This window comes from Haemaphysalis longicornis, unplaced genomic scaffold (genome assembly GCF_048455015.1).
Source record: "Haemaphysalis longicornis isolate Haplotype H1 unplaced genomic scaffold, Haemaphysalis longicornis Haplotype H1 scaffold_3, whole genome shotgun sequence".
NCBI lineage: Eukaryota > Metazoa > Arthropoda > Arachnida > Ixodida > Ixodidae > Haemaphysalis > Haemaphysalis longicornis.
Window position 1 is genome coordinate 37,006,890 of NW_027526335.1, and position 16,134 is coordinate 37,023,023.

The window sequence follows — 16,134 nt, forward strand, 5'->3', positions numbered from 1 at the left end:
TGCCCAATAAATCTGAATCTGAGTGTGCCCGTGTTGTTTCTTTATTGTTCCTTGTCCAAAATTTTGCACTTTAGACATTGTCTTTCAAGGAGCTTGTTTCATTCATTGCTTGCTGTGTTTGCTTTGTGCGAGTTAAGTACGTTCTGCTGCATAGAAGGCAGTCCCCTTGTGGGCATGGTCACTTCTCAGTAATAGGAACGCTGACCTGCTGTTTATTAAAAATTCCCTGTTGAGAGGTCTGAGCTCCCCTATAGGCGCTTTGTTTCCCCATCTCTTGCTATCACCGTCGTGTGGCTCTACTTGTCTAGTCTCCCTAGTTGGCTTCAAGGCCACTCTCTGGGGTGTTCCTTTCATCTGTTGCCGCGCTTTCTCACTGTTCATTGCTCTTCCAAGGGTGGTCGTTCGCGCTTCGGGCTGTAGCAAGCAGCAAAACTGCCACCTGTTGTGCTAGAATGGAACAACCGTCCTTTTGTGTTTTCCAACTTGGAGGGGCCTGTAAAATGTGTTCAAAAGTTTGGGATATTAGCACGCCCCTATTGAACAGCGCCAAGAGGAGGGACCAAGAGGAGGAAAGGCAGTGCTTGTGATGTGCATTTGCTCCTCTTGGTTGTTTTTGCCAGCCGTGGATATTGGCAACAGGGTAGCAGCAGTGGCCAAGCGTGCCCTCCTTGCAGGTGTCCGGCGGGCAGGTGCAGTTCCGGCTGGACTGTGGTGGGGGCGAGGGCGTTGTGCGCGTGGAGGGGCGGCGGGTGGACGATGGGGCATGGCACACGGTGCGCGTGGAGCGCCGAGGCCGCCAGGCGCGCCTCTGGGTGGATGGGGGTCCTGAGGCCTCGGGCGGGGCCCCGGGCCCCCACGACTCGTTGGACCTGGCCACGGCCGACCTGCACCTCGGGGGCTCGCCCGCCACCGCGGAGGGCCCTGGGGGCGGCCTCGTGGGCTGCTTGGATGATGCCCGGCTCGATGGCCGGCCCCTGCCCCTGCGACCGGAGGGTGGGGACGCTGGCCCCGCCCAGCTGCGCCGCCTGGCTGGCGTCCACTTCGGCTGCCGCCTGCCGCCCGAGGGGGACCCCTGCCACGGCCAGCCCTGTCTCCATGGGGCCACCTGCCGCCCGCTGGCAGCTGGCTACGCCTGCGCCTGCCCCCCGCACTTTCAGGTGGGTCCCCCCACTACTTGCGACACTTACCCTAAGAATCGGCACAAAAACCAATTATGGTCACTTCTTGGCACAGCGAGATTGAAAAAAATGGCTTAGCTCTGTCAGAGTCCTTCAATGCTTTTCTGGTCACGAAACTCTGGCTCCCGTTTCATACAGGGACAAAAGTTGCCGCTAGGGTCGCCGCTGTCAGCGCAGGGGCATTTCATGCCCGCGCCACCCGCGCGCAAGCATTCTGCCGGAGCTGGTACCCGTTCGAGGCAGTTGTTGATAGCTCATAAAATATTCTGCTATCATTCATATTTAGCTTGACGTACAATGTGGTTGCTGCACTCGCGTGTGAAAAGGTTTTCTTCGCTTACCTTTGCATGATATCAACGCTTTGATGGAGCCAGTCGTGCCGCAGCAGTTATGAATGTACCTGTTGTTGCGACAGTTCTTTCATCTATGCAGGGCAGCGTAAAATTGTGCTTTGTTTAAGCGAAGGTTATCTCGTTGGTTTTGCGACTCTGGCGAAGCCTCAGATTTAGAAATTCGCAAATATTATACGCGCAGTTAGCACCCGCGGCGACGCTGATCGCGCGAGTTATATGCAATCCGACCGTCTACGCCGCCGGTGTTCACCGCGGCTGCGGTGCCGAAACTAAAGCTCAAGCAGAATCATTCAGTTGATGATAGCGCATAGAATATTCTGCTATTACTCATATTTAGCCTGACGTACAATGTGGCTGCTGCACTCGCGTGTGAAAGTTTTCTTCGCTTACCTTTGCACGATATCAACGCTTCGATAGAGCCAGTCGTGCTGCAGCAATTATGAATTTACGTGTTGTTGCAGCAGTTCTTTCATCTCGTCGCGAAATTGTGCTTTGTTTAAGCGAAGGTTATCTAGTTAGGCTTGCGACTCTGGCGAAGCCTCAGATTTAGAAATTCGCAAATATGATACGCGCCGTGAGCCCCCGCGGCGACGCCGATCGCGCTATGCAATCCGACCGTCTACGCCGTCGATGATCGCCGTGGCTGCGGCACCGAAGCTAAAGCTATAAATTTCGTGTGTTTAGTTTGTTACAGTTTACCTCATTCCTGTGCGCTCATTACATAGAGCTTCAGCAAAGCTTCAAAGTGCGAGCGATGAAGCTTTCGTCGCATTAATACATGCCCATCTCTAGGATTCTAACCAAGTTTAAGTTCGAGTTCGCAGCTACCTTGTGTTCGTTTTCATGGAACTTCAACAGGGTAATAAAACTTGCTTTTGGGCTAGTTGGTTCATTCAACAGAGTAACGTTACATAGGCACAGAACGAGGAAAAGTGCGTCTCGTGCAATATTGTGCAGCCACTCAAGGTCATTCGGGAAGCTTCAATTTCCGAATGAGTTGCTTTCCCAGAAATGTCCCACCCTCCGAGCCAAATCCAACTACCACTTCGATGTTGCATGCTTCAGTTTAACAGGGCGTTTTGCTATGATCGACTATACTCGCAAGGCATAGCTATGAAGATACTTGACCGGGGATGCTTGACCTACTGAAATGAAGCAGTGTTTTAAAGTCTCTAAAAAAAAGCACACCTGTTTATGAGCATGATGCTGCTGCTCCACCACTGCTTTATTCAGCTGACTACTTCACATTGGTCAAAATACACTACATGTTGTCAAGCTAACGAGTCAATAATGCCACGAAGGGAATATTTCAATACATATCGTCATGTCCTCAATGATGATGGAGTGTTCCGAAAACAATATGGTATATAGCAGAAAACATTTTCACACAATAAGCTATAAAAGCATAAACAACAGACAGCGCAGCGATGTCACGTACTCGGGGGCAACAAGTTCTGAAAGGAAGGAGCGAACTTGTGTTCCGCAATAAGCTAGGAAGCATAAGCGTCGAAGAAACAGTCAGCAAAGTGACTTGCACAGACGAGTGTTAGCGAATTGAATGCCTCAAAGTTTGCTATGCATTCTTTTGTGTGGAAATGCTTTTCTTTCGAGAAACATTTGTACAGACCGAGAACATTGCTAATTAGATAGGAAGTCTGGGTTAGTGACGACAAGGTTACATCTTTTACTTATTAATTAAACAAAACTGCCGAGCGTTGCTTACGACAGAAAAAGTAAATTAGCGCTGAGCTCGTAACACAAGATCAGACAGCAGGGTGCATTCATGCACTAGTAACAAAACAAACAAATCCAAGGCACGCATCGCGACAAATGTTCCCGAACATGGCACTATTGCACAACAAACCTAATGTAAACGAAGTAAGAATGCAAAGTATATAAAAGCACTGAAAAACTATGTACAAGGCCGACACATGAAGGTAACAAAACTACTAAAACCGCGCAAACTTTTGAAGCAAAATGAAAAAGTACGAAGGAAAATTGGCGTGTTTCTTCGGCAGAATTTCTTCTACGATGGCATCAGGCGACGACAAACGACGTCTTTTTGTTGCTGGCTGGACCCTCGTTGAACGGCATCGCGGCTTCGGCTTGCTCAAATACGCCGGCAGCCCGTTGAAGCGCCTTGGAACGGCGTCGGGCCGCAGCTTGGGTTTCTCACGTCGCAAAGAGACGACGTCTCCTTTCACCAAAAAAGTGTCGTTCCAAACAACGTCCGCAGTGTCAAAATGTTTTTCGCAGACACGGACATGCTGTGAGTCAAAAGGAAAGCCGCCGGCTTCCTGTTGCGGTATTGCACGCTTCCACTGCTCTCGCTTATCCAACGTTGCGCTTATCGGCGTCACTTGGCAAGCAAAACAACGAGACCTTTTCGCTCGTACCTCTGTAGCCGGAGCGGCATCCCGGTACGCAACAAGTCTTGGGCATTTCCGCCCAGTGTCCTCGCACAATATCACCAAAGGCGTCACATCAACTGGTAACTTAAAACTCAGAAAACAACGCGCCGATGCTACCGGATTCCGTGGGAGTGCAGCCTCGTCGACGCAGCGGGCAGGTTTCGTCTGTCCCCCACTATGCACTCAGCGCCGCCCCGCGGCATCTTCGGCGACATAGCAAACTGCTCCCATAGCGTTACGGCGGAGTTTCATGACCAGAAAAGCATTGAACGACTCTGGCTCCGCTAACCTTGGATATGCAAAGCAAAAGCTTGGCTTAGTCTGGTTGAGTCTTGGTTTCGCTTGGTTAACCTTTGATTTAGCTGTATTGCCGACCACATCTCAATCGGTTCCGTGCAACGCTCACAGAAGTAGGCCGGGCGAACGCAGCGTTCATTCATGGCAAGCACACCGTTTTTCTTCGCTGGGTGCAAGACGAGTCACGTTGCCCGAAACTTGGGAGGCTGCGGGGGTGGTTGGATGCCTCGGCCTGCAGGCGCCAACAGTGGGCCCAGCGAATCACGCAATGCACTTCGAACGGTGGGTCGCCAGGGGTGTGTCTCCGGTCCAAAGGTCATTTGCGCATCCTCCACGAAATCTCTGGACGGAAGTAGTAAAACTTTGCTTTACAAAATAGAGGAGGCAATGGTCACGGAGACAAAGGCTGACACTTGAAAAAGAATATATTAACTGACTATATTAATTAAAAGAATGGGCCATGCAAACAAACAAGCATTTTTTCAGCTTGCTGCTTGGGGAGCGGCTACTGCTTGCAATTCTGAGTTTGTACGTGCACGCACTTAAAAAGAAAATCTTTTAGAAGAAAGGGGAAAATGTGTGAGGCTGTCCACGCTGCCCGTAATAAAGTCTTATTGCTTTTGCCATGGCAACTGCTAGTCACGATTGGTACCAGTGGAGAAGGGTGTAATAATTCCAGTGGAACCCCGATAACACGACTTTCAAGGGACCGCACGAAAGTGTCGTATGGCAGGGGTGTTGTTTGATCGGGGTACAGGTAAATACCGGCCTAGTAGACGGTCTCACACAGCAGGTGGGCTGAGAACCTATTTAAAATATTGCAAACCTTCAGCTAAAATCCCAATTTAAAAAAAAAAAAAATAACTGCTATTTTGTGCCCCCCTCCCCTCCACAGCGTCCGGGCTAGCCCGCCAGCCGTGCGTTGCGCACTACGCGACCCCCGTGCCGTCTGGTGCTATTTATAGCCTGCCAGTCCTGTGCCTAATGTGCGCGAGATAAGCTGGGAAGGCTTATGCGGCCGAGCAAATTGAGAGGGGAAATGGCGGGAGTGTGAAACTGCCAAAGCGAAGCAAAACGAACAATTGTACAAGGCGGCGATGGAAAAAAGGTGGTAAAGATATAACCAAAGCGACAACATGGCTTTGAAAGACACTGATAAGCAGAGAAGAGAGGGAGAGAGAGAGCCTCATGAAAGGAAGAAACTTGAATCGAGCAGGCGAGGAAAGCGAGTGTTAGGTTGCGTTGTGTGTGTCTTCACGTTCGTTGGCTCGACGGGAGCTTCGAATTCGCAGTCTGCTGGCCACTTGCACTTTGACTTCTCATGGTTGGCACACAGGCGTTCTGCTGCCACGTGGGGCCGTTGAAATTTAACTACTGCCTCACATTCTAGCTTGCATTTTTTCAGCGCTTGGTCTGTCCCGCTTGTGAACCCATGCACGTCAAGCAGTGCCAAAGGGGGGTTAAGAATTACGAAAGGTCGGGACAAGGTGGCAAAACAGTGTAAAACATGGGAAAAACACCGGTTTACCCCTCCATAGGACGTCGTATGAAACGGACCGTGTGCACTTTAGCGTCGTATCATTGGGGTTTTTAATGCATTGTTTCTATGGGCAGTTCGGGAACGTGGGGATCCGTTGTAAGAAGTGGGTCGTCGTAAGACCGGTGGACGTACCACCGGGGTTCCACTGCTCCATTGCTCTTCCTGAGCACTTTGCCAGTGGCAGAGCAAGAGTTGGCCCAGTGCGTGTAGCTTGTGACGCGTGAATGTGACGGCACGTGAGTCGAACAGGTGCACCCCAGCCATGGTGATGCTGGGCAAACTGGTGTGGCCAGTCTGTCTGTCAGAGTAGTTTGCGCTAGTTGCACTGTACACGATACCGTCACTGGGGCATGCAAGTCGGCAACGGCAGCCATTTTGGTGAGGCCGTAGAAGCGGCAATCTGGCAAGACTGATGTCTTGCCATATTGCCACTTCTGCGGTCTCACTGCTAACTTTGACGAGGTCATTTGTAGACAACACTGCCGAAAACGCAGCAAAACAGCTTCTTTGGACACACTTCTGCAAATTAAATGCTTCTACATGCGTTATCTTTGATTTGCGTTTGGAACGATGCAAGGGCAAGCTAAGATTACCAGAGTTGATCAACTAAAATGCATAAACAACTAAATGGCCGCGGGCACGAACTGTCGTAGTGAAAACAAATGTCACATGATGCGAACTGACCAATGATCATGGTGGTGGCACGGAACAATAGGAGGGAAGAGTGCTGATACTCTGAAACCTTATCTAGTGACACGAGTTTGCGCTATAGGTTAGCCTGTATACAATACCGAGGCACACATGCAGGCAACCATGTGAGTGCACTTGTCCGTGCTAAGCACATGATATGGGTTGGACATTCCAAGCTCTAGCCCGCTGAACGCTAAGTAATGCCTCGACTCCAATGTGAGTACGGTTACCAACAACTCTGTTGACACCACAGTTGAGAATCGGGTTAAAATGGAGCAGACGACGCACGCCGGTGTTAAGGCACATTCCCACTGGCGATTTGCCTCGTCGCGCGACGGCGCCCGTCGCGCGATGAGGCCTTGAGGTGGTGTTCGCACTTGCGATGAGCGATGATGCGACTGCGTTCAGCGCAGCTGCTTCCCGACTTGTACGACCTCGTTGGTGCGTCAACCATTCGTCGTCAAAGAAAATGATGTTACGCGACAAAAGCAGGTAGAAATCAAACTAAAACACATGCTACTAACCTGGAGCAATGCCGAAAACATTTGCGGGTTGCGGGAGGAGCAGAAAATAACAAACTCAAGAAGGCTCTTTTCAACATATTATTGCTCGAAGAAATGCCCACGCTTGCTTTCACGCCACAACACCCGCATCACGGCCCACAAATGTCGCTTCTTTTGACAGGCGCAAAGTTCTGACGCCACCGAACTCTACGCGTGTTTACCAGTCGCCGATAGAACGATGAGGCTGCAAGTCAACCTACCGTCTCGCTGTTCACCTAGCTCTATACGATGATTACTTGCTTTTACAATCCATACACGCTTCTCCACACTGATCCACACGCCATAAACAGCAGCCCTTTGCCCACGGATCATTAAAACCAAGCCAAAAGCGGCCAATAATTGCGATGCATTCACTTGAACCAGTTTATTTTGCCAGCAGCATGGGTGGCCGCAGATGGGAAGCAGGGGCTAGCCTGAAGCGAGCGTCTCCTGTGATGGGTCCCTGCAGGGTGCCCAGTGCGAGCTGGTGGAGCCCTGTGCGGAGTGTGCGGCGGGGTCCAGCTGCCCCATGCAGTGTGGTGGCGCCTCCTCCTCCTCCGAGGTGGAGTTGGGCAGTGGCTGGTGGTGGTGGCCCGCCGTGGGGGGCGGCCTGCTGCTGCTCCTGCTGCTGCTCCTCACGGCGCTGCTGCTGGTGGGGGCCGCACGCCGCCGCCGGAACCCCGCCGTCGTCCCCCCAGCCAAGAACTGTGTCCTGGTCACCAGCAACGTCAGGCGCAAGGTCAGGCACAAGGGCATTTCTCCAGTTTGTAAGCCCAAGGGTGGCCACAAGACGCTGCTCACTTAATTAAAGAATCCCAGAATGCTCTCGGAAGTGGAGTGCACTCTCAAGCCCCGTCTTTTAAAGGGCTAAGCCGTCCGAAGCCTCCGGTCCGTACCCTGAGTGGAGGTCCCCTGCTCCTGCACCGAGCGAGCACTTGTCGGCTTGATGGGGCCAGCAGGGCCCCCAGGCGGGAAGAGCGGGATGGCTCATCAAGGGGACCACTTCACTCACTGTGCAAGCCAAGGCCTGGGAACACGGTTGAGGCCACTTACTACAGCGCTGGTTGTACCGCATTTGGACCCGTGTAACGTGCACACCAAATATCAAGGGGGTGTGGGTTCCCCAGAGTGCTGCTTGAGTGCGTGATGAGCTGCACTGGGTCAGCGGCCGGCCCAGAGTGACTAAGGGACCCCCGCTGCCTCGCAGATGAGCAACCTGGAGCCTCGGCCGGCCTCTTACACGGCGGCGGCTGGTGGCCGGGGGGTGGCGGAGACGCCACTGAACAACTGGGACACAGTGCGCAGCTACGGCAGTGCAGCCGACGACCTCGAGTGCCGGTACCAGCCCAACGACCTGCGCTGCTGTCGGGACAAGGTCCCCAACGGTGCGTGCTTTTCTTCTCTGCTCACTTGTGGACTCGCAACACCAAAAAAGGCCATCCAGTCGAATGTAATTCGCTGAGCACAGAGGGTGGAGCCTTGGACAGGTGGCCGTGACAAACGGCTTGCGTTGGGGCAGCTCGCGAAATCTTCCATAGGCATTGGTGCTTATGTGTGCTGGGGCATGTGAATCGTTCTGATTTATGAAAAATGCTCCGCATGGCTTGGTGTTGCCAGAAAAGCCAGGCTCTGAGGCCTGTCCCACCTTGATTTAGTGGAAGAGGCTGCATTGTATGCATTCCTCATCCCACACTGCATGGTGGTGTGTGATAAGCTTGTGCACATTGTTGACATTCTCAGACACAACCCATGTCATTTCGGACGGGGAAACTGCCTGGCACCAGCAGTCCTCCTGTGCTGTGCACGACTGCCGAGCTCACAGGGAGACTGTGCAGAGACATGGCCAGCCCTGGCACTCGTGGCACCTCGTTCCCGCCACGAATGAGGCAATTCATCTTGCAAAAGAAGGCAGGAACTCGAGCGTTATGTGGCACTGAGCATGTAGTGCTAACTCTTGCGGGGAGGAACGAGCACTCCGACAAGTACAGCCATATGTGGGTTGAGACGACGGGCATGCGAGCATTCGAAACTTATGCGCATCGAAGAAAATAGCACGATATTCGATCTGGCTTCAAATTGAACTGCACTATTCGAAAATTTTGATTAGGCTTTTAAAGAATGCAGTGTAAACCACTTATAACGCATGTCGCGGGAACCTCAAAAATCCACACTATCAGCGGTACCGCTCTATAAGCAAAACATGCGCGAATCGAACACATGGAAACCTACTTTCAATCATTCTTTATTTATCATCACTCAAATGAAGGCCTGTCTGGTGAAAATTAAAAGAAATTGTTTTGCCACCTCACGTGACACGCTGTTTTGCCTTTATCACTTGAGTGTTGTCACATGTCTCAACGGGCAGAGAAGAATAGACAAAGGAAACTGGGGAAAGATTGACAAAACTCATTAATAGCAAACGAAGCAAATCCCCAAACTCACGCAATAAAAAGAAGCACTTAATCACAACATTATTAATAGACCCCGCTGAAGCTCAAAGTGCCACAGTGAAGGTCTACAGCTCAGCCTACCATAAGTCACCGACACTGACGTGGAGGAGTTGCAGCAAGGCGGAAGAGCTTGTGCCCGCGTGCTGTGGTTGCGTGTAGTGCGGCTGGCCCAGGGGCTGTACCATGGAAGTGGATGCTTGTACAGCTCCTCCCATGGTAGCTATGGACCAGTGGAGGCAACTCCTGGTCCCGGAAGCATTGTCCGTCGAAGCAAAGGTTGACGGTGCGCTGGTGTTGCGCACAGACCTTCAGCCGTCACTGCTGGGGCTGCCAGCTACACTGGGGTGGTTGCCCAGACCCTTCCTGGATCTTGCTTGCATCCTTTTTCCTTCTCACTGCGGGGATCCCTTCATTGGCCATTCTAGGCGCATTTCCTGGTTCTCTTGCGGGAGGGCCCCTGAGTTAAACACTACTGTCGCCTTAAAGGGTGGGTTGCAGTGCATCAGCGCTTAGCTCCTGCTGCAAGGGGGTGAGGTTACCCCTGGGCGGGGAGCTAGCAGCCTTTGATGTCCTGCGCAGATCTCAAGGCAGTGCTGTCCCCCGTGCCGCCCCCGAGCTCGGCCGCGAGCATCGCCTCGGACCTCCCAGGTGGGTGGGTGGCCCTCTCCCCCTCCCCTCTGACAGCCCCTGTGCGCAGGCTACTGCTGGGACTACTCGGACCTGGCAGCGCACGTGGAGGCCTCCAGCGCCGACGAGGAGGAGGACGAGGAGGCCGGCCCCGACGACACGCCGCAGGTGGGACCCACTCGTGGGGAATGGCTCGTTCTCGCACATGTGCACTGACTGCCCTGCATCTTCCCTATGTGCGCGATTCTAACGCACACCTTGTTTCGCTAAAAGTATCCCTCAAACTTGCATTAGAATTAGGCTCAAAAGTGAAATCGACTGCTATGCATCTAGCAGCGTCACCATATACACCAACTCTTCCCAAAATACAACTACATTTTATTCAAGACATGTCTTCAAAATAGCCTAGACTGCACCTTGCATTCAGATTCAAATATTTAAAACATTGGGATTTTTTCAAGTCAGTCATTTTCCAAAGCCGCACAAGTCGAGTACACGTGTCGGCGACCGTTTACTTCATCCGAGGTGTAGAGCGCATTGTTAAACTTTATCTTGTCAAAAGACCATGTCACCTTGGCTTTGGTTTTCCTTTCATCTGCTCTCGAGTTCCACCAGTTTTTCCGAGCAGTGGCCACTCTTTTAGAAAAATGTTCTTCCAGGCTGAAGGGTTTTCTTTAGCTTCAGACAGTTCTTTTTTTTTTTTTCCTGAAGTTTTCCACTTGGAGCATCACTGGCCAATTTGTTCCCGGGATCATCTTGCCTAACCGAAATTCTTCTGATAAAGAACAGTATTTGTTTTAGAATGTTTCCAAACATATTGTAATTAACCTTTCCTACAAGTACCTCCGCAGTTTCTAGCGCTGCCTCCTCTATGCCTTTAACGATGATGTGATTGTGTCTTGAACAATTTTCGGGATCATAGATTCGTTTTAACATCTGAATCAACTGTTCATCAGAGTTTCTTATACGACCTTCAACTGCAACATGTCAGATGTTAGCTTCCACCCCCTGCAGTGGCTCAGTGGCTATGGTGTTCTGCTACTGAGCCTGAGGACACGGGTTCGATTTTCAGCTGTGGCGGCTGCTTTTCTGATGGAGGCAAAAAGCAAAAACGTTCGTGTGTTTGAGATTTTGGCTCACATTAAAGATCCCCAGGTGGTGAAAATTAATCCGAAGCCCTCCAGTGAACTATGGCGCACCTCATCGCCTGTGAAGTGTCGGCGCGTTAAACCCCACAATCAATAAGTCAATCAGGTGCTAGCGTCTTCTCACCTCATTATTTAGATTCTGTCACTTCCAGTTTTTTCTGGACAAGCGATGTTATCGTCTCTTAGACTTGCTGCTTTTACTGAATGTCAGTAATTTTCGCAAGGATTCCTTTCTGCTACTGCAGCACCTCTTGAAGGAGACCCTCAAAATGCCCTGGATTCTCTTCAACGTCTTCTGATAGTTTTAGTAGAAGACACACTACTGAGAAACATTCACTCACACAAATCCCTAGTGTGCGTGGACACGGCAACACACTATGCTAAGGTAATTACTATGAAATTCGTATTTTTGGTCACCAACCTGCCCAAAAAGCAGAGTGTCAGGGAACGTACCGAATTTACGCGATTGTAGGTCGACCCTTTTTTTAAATTTGGCAATCCAACGTTGGGGGGTCGACTTAAAATTGAAGTCGAACCGTCTACCGCTAGTAACGGCAAGAGAAACGAGAAAAGGGGGGTGCTACGAGGTGGGGACAGCTTTGCACCCTCGTTCCCATGGTTATGGTCTAAAGTGTGAACCGCACGAGATGTTTTCTGCTCACGAAAAATCGCCGCGCTGACGCTGCCACGAATACCACCCACATGCTGCGCACTACGCGATCGGGGGGCGGCAACATGGCGGCGTCACCAGCCGCGAAGAGGTGTGCATAGCTCCAGCGACCGCTTCTAACCACTCTTTAAGATATCACTGAAGGCACAAATGAAGATGTTTGTGCAGGAAAGGAGCTGATAATGTGGTCGAAAACGACACTATAACGCATTATCCGCGCCGCTAGGTCAAGCGCCAGTCAAATATCCGCCACCGTGGTAAGCCTAAACATCTCTGGCAGCGCCAGCCGGCTGTCCCAAGCGCTATCGAACTGCCGCCATGAAGAGCGCGCCTCCCCATTGGAGCAACTCATCACGCTCCTGCCACTGCCGTGCTCGTCACGTGTCATACCGAGGTAGAACGTAGACCGGTAGAAGTAGTAGAACTTAAAAGCAGTAGAAGCTGCCGCGCGCAGAATCGTTGACGCGGGCTTGAAAAAGTCGCCCATCCAACGCCGACGCGCACGAATCGCGTGCAAAAACACGTCAAGAAGCGTTTTATTCGTCTCTAATAAACAAAATGAGTATTAGCGAATCCCTTGATTCAATGCGCGGCGCTAACGTAGCCCAAGTCATATCACATTGTCCAGTACACTTCCGAACGCGATGGTGGGAGGTTAGTCGCTCGAAAGTAAATCACGCACGGCCGCTTCCGTCAGCTGCCATGTTGTTTGTTTTGGTATCGCGCGGCAGTGGCCGCTGCAGGTTGCTTCGTTGGTTGTCATCACGCAGCGAATGTGTTCTTCCCACTCAACCCACAGCGCATGGTTATTCTGGGTGCTTATACGAAAGCTTTTCTTTTTTAACATCTACCACGCAAACGGCGAGCGCATGGATCTTGTGGGAGTATTGATCATTGATGGTAGGATGGTAGAGCCGCTGTGTGGGTTGACGGAAGAGCTTCTCTTTGTGATACAATTTTCTAGGCAGCGCTCGCTTTTTTATTTTATTGTATTTTATTTTTTAGAGATGCAATTTTTGGGGGTCGACCTACATTCGAGTTGACTTACAATCGTGTAAATACGGTAGCCACGATGGTGTTGCTGTGTCCCCTGAAAAGGGATGTCTTATGTCCGTCCTTAAAGGAATCTTGAAATACCCTCCGCCAATGCATGGATGTACATGTAACCAAATAAAGCAATGTATTAGCAATCTCCTCCCGCAAGAATTTTGTTAAAGCGATGAGTATTAGCTGAGAAATCGTAAATAAAAAACCGCGCATTATCGTCGCGCCACATTTCCTCCTCGTTTAAACTTCTTCTTTGCTGTTGACAGCGCGCGAGCCTTCCCTCCCTTGATGTTGCGCTCCTCAGCAGTGACGTACTTCCGCTATTGCGTTCCTCAGACTGCCGTCTGCTACGGGCAAGCTCTTTTGGCTTTTTCAAATTTGTTGACACCATAGATCCCGCACTCCGCTCAAGGCTGGAAAAGCGAACAAAATACCTGGCCGCGTGTGTGCGGCCTGGCCTTGCTCTTTCACGGTGTACGTTGCTGCAGCTGCTATCGGCGGCACGTGACTTTTTATCGGTGGCGAACTCGCAGCCGCACGGGGAGGACCGTGTGCTCGTTCCCTTTGATGCACCGCCCACTGTTTATCCAAAAAGTGCCGTCTCAGATGTGGCCCCACTGGTGCCGGGTCTTATTTGTGGCGGTGGTAATTCCTACTGGCGGCATGTGAAAAAGACATTCTACCGATACAGAACCCGTGCACGAAACGCGCCGGTTTGGATCGCTTTATCAGCAAACCAGCGCCGCACTCAAGCAGCGGGGACCCATGTTCTGACAAGCTGCACCCATATCTTGTGAACGGTAGTCAGCAAAATAACGTGCGTACACCGCTTGCGTTTCCAACATGGCGGCAAGTAGCACGACAACCATCCACGGTTGCGCTCTTCTGTGGACAGTAATTTGCTTCCGATGAACTAAGTTCTTTGCCCCTGTGTTTTTAAATACGTCGAGTGGTTAGCACGTCGCCCTCACGCAGATCTGTATCGTCGTAAGATCGCTGACTGTCCGAACGAAGCTTGCAGCTAAGCCAAGCCCGCGACCGAAGCTGTGTGTGTGTGTGTGTGTGTGTGTGTGTGTGTGTGTGTGTGTGTGTGTGTGTGTGCGCGCGTGCGTGCGTGCGTGCGGGCGGGCGGGCGGGCGGGCGGGCGGGCGGGCGGGCGGGCGGGGGCGGGCGGGCGAGCGAGCGGGCGCGCGCGCGTGTTGTGGACGTGTTTGTTTCTCGATGAAATGCGACATAGTGCTTCTGTGGGTGGATTGCTTCCCATGGTCTGGATTATCTTTCTTGAGCGACGTACGACTCAACTTCGCGTGGGGTATGTGCAGTGTGCGTGGCTAAAAGCCTTCTCGGCTTGCGCGCCAGAGTTTTAAGTGACTTGCTGTTCGTCCCCGCGAGCTGCGCGCGAGGTGAGTGCCGAATTAACGACGAGCAAAAGGAGGCAACCGATCGTTTGTCAATCGCAGTTCAGACTTGCAACGCATGTTGTGGCGTTGTGTTCGTTCGAAATGCATCTCTGGATAGTTTTGAAGTTGAATAAAATGTATGCATCAAACCCGGGCATTCGGCTCAGGGCATTCTCTGCGATTGCACGAAAGAAGTGCCACGGGACTTCAACGCTTTCTTTATGGAACGTACTAAGGTAAGAGAATATCCATGTCGTGTTATGGCCGTGTTGCATTCAATACAAACGGTTAAGCATTTGTTTACACTTGTTTGGGTAGTCGTAAAATGTCCAGCACTCCGGCACTCCGCTGGCAGATCAGCCGGCGAGCCGACGCTGAGCAGACAACACATCTCTTTCCCGGAAGTGCGTGAAAAATCTGCCCATTAGCAGGAAGTGTAGCTCATGACGCACACCTGGGAATTGATGACGTAGACATGTGAAGATGGCGGCATCCAAAAACACGCAGGGAAGGGTGAGAAAAGGGCAACAAACTTTGCCACAAAAGTGTGAGCTTTCCGCTGCACGTAAAAGAGTAATACTTGGCACAGGTGACGTTGAAGACCCAATCTAACGATTGCGCTAGTTCATTTAGTGTGCTCAAAACGCCTTTCAGGGCCCCTTTAATAGCTTCCAGCCAGACTGTCGTGGTTCCTCGATGACGTCAACGTGCTTGGACTAGCTGCGCCGTACGATCTATCCAGGTGTGGTAGATACGCAGCTTTCATGGTTCGTGTCGATCCATGGAAAATGTCGCCGGAAACCAGCTACTGCTGCGGAGTGCACGGCATTGTGCTGCCTCCGTAGCAAGTGCAGCAGTTCTCTGCACCGCGTTGGCATCATCAGAGGTACGTGGTACAAGCCACCATTCCTGCAGTATTGAACCGTGTTTGCTCTGCTGATGCCAGTGATGACAAATGAACTAAGGCTTTCGCTGAACAGTCTTGAAGAAGACAGCAGCAACAGTGGAGAGCATTTGACTCGGTGCTTGATTTAAGCAGTACTGTGAGCTGACCTTTTTTCTCGGCCACTAACAGAAGCTTTCTTTGCGGTGCTGCGGGTTTCTGTGTAGCCTCGTGGAAGAGCGAAGTCAAACGAGTCTGTGCCAGAGGGCATTGCTGGATGGGTTGTGCTGTCCGTACATAGCACAGCCGAAGGCCAGCTAGATCCCTGTTTAAAACCAGGGGCGCTGCCATTGATCCTGATGCTCCGCGCAGGTGGATGGCAACGACCACCGGTACACCTGCCTGCACCCGGACCAGTACTTGCCCCGGCACTGCGAGCCAGCGGTGTGTGCCATCGAGGACAGCGAGGAGGAGGCGTGACTCGACGCAGTGCCATGACTCGGGAGGGGAGAGACTGCTGCTGCTTGTTGCCGCTTGTGTGCCTTGTGTGTGTGTGCCTTGCAGTGCGCATGGACCGATCTGTTGTGGAAAATAAAACTGAAGACCTCCTTGTGGAGAGGTCCTTCACTGGCTCCACTCTGACAGGCATCGCACAAACCCCCCGGGGGGCAGGTAGAAGGCTGCAATTCCAGCACTTGGTGGTGCCCCTGCATTTCATCACCGCAACCGACGCTTTCTCCACGGGCCGCAAATAGTGCATTTTTGCGAGTACTCGCGTTCAAAGCACAAAATATAAGCATCCACAAAAAACAAAACAAGCGAATGTAATGTTCTTAGGCGCGTAAAATTTCAAAGACGTGGACATTTTCTTAATTACTGTGTAAACAAATTCAAAAAT

The 16,134-nt window shown here is 51.6% G+C and overlaps 1 protein-coding gene across 1 annotated transcript in view; it reads left to right on the plus strand.

Annotated features, from left to right (window-relative positions):
* The window catches only part of LOC144174317 (protocadherin Fat 1-like), a gene marked incomplete in the record, with an annotated part of 76,683 nt that extends 60,833 nt beyond the window's left edge, over nucleotides 1–15,850 (plus strand). Inside the window, 6 exon segments of the mRNA XM_077702951.1 lie at nucleotides 675–1,157; nucleotides 7,481–7,750; nucleotides 8,219–8,396; nucleotides 10,041–10,109; nucleotides 10,159–10,256; nucleotides 15,609–15,850. Coding sequence (XP_077559077.1) covers nucleotides 675–1,157; nucleotides 7,481–7,750; nucleotides 8,219–8,396; nucleotides 10,041–10,109; nucleotides 10,159–10,256; nucleotides 15,609–15,716 — 1,206 coding nt within the window.
* Nucleotides 15,851–16,134: the final 284 nt, after the last annotated feature.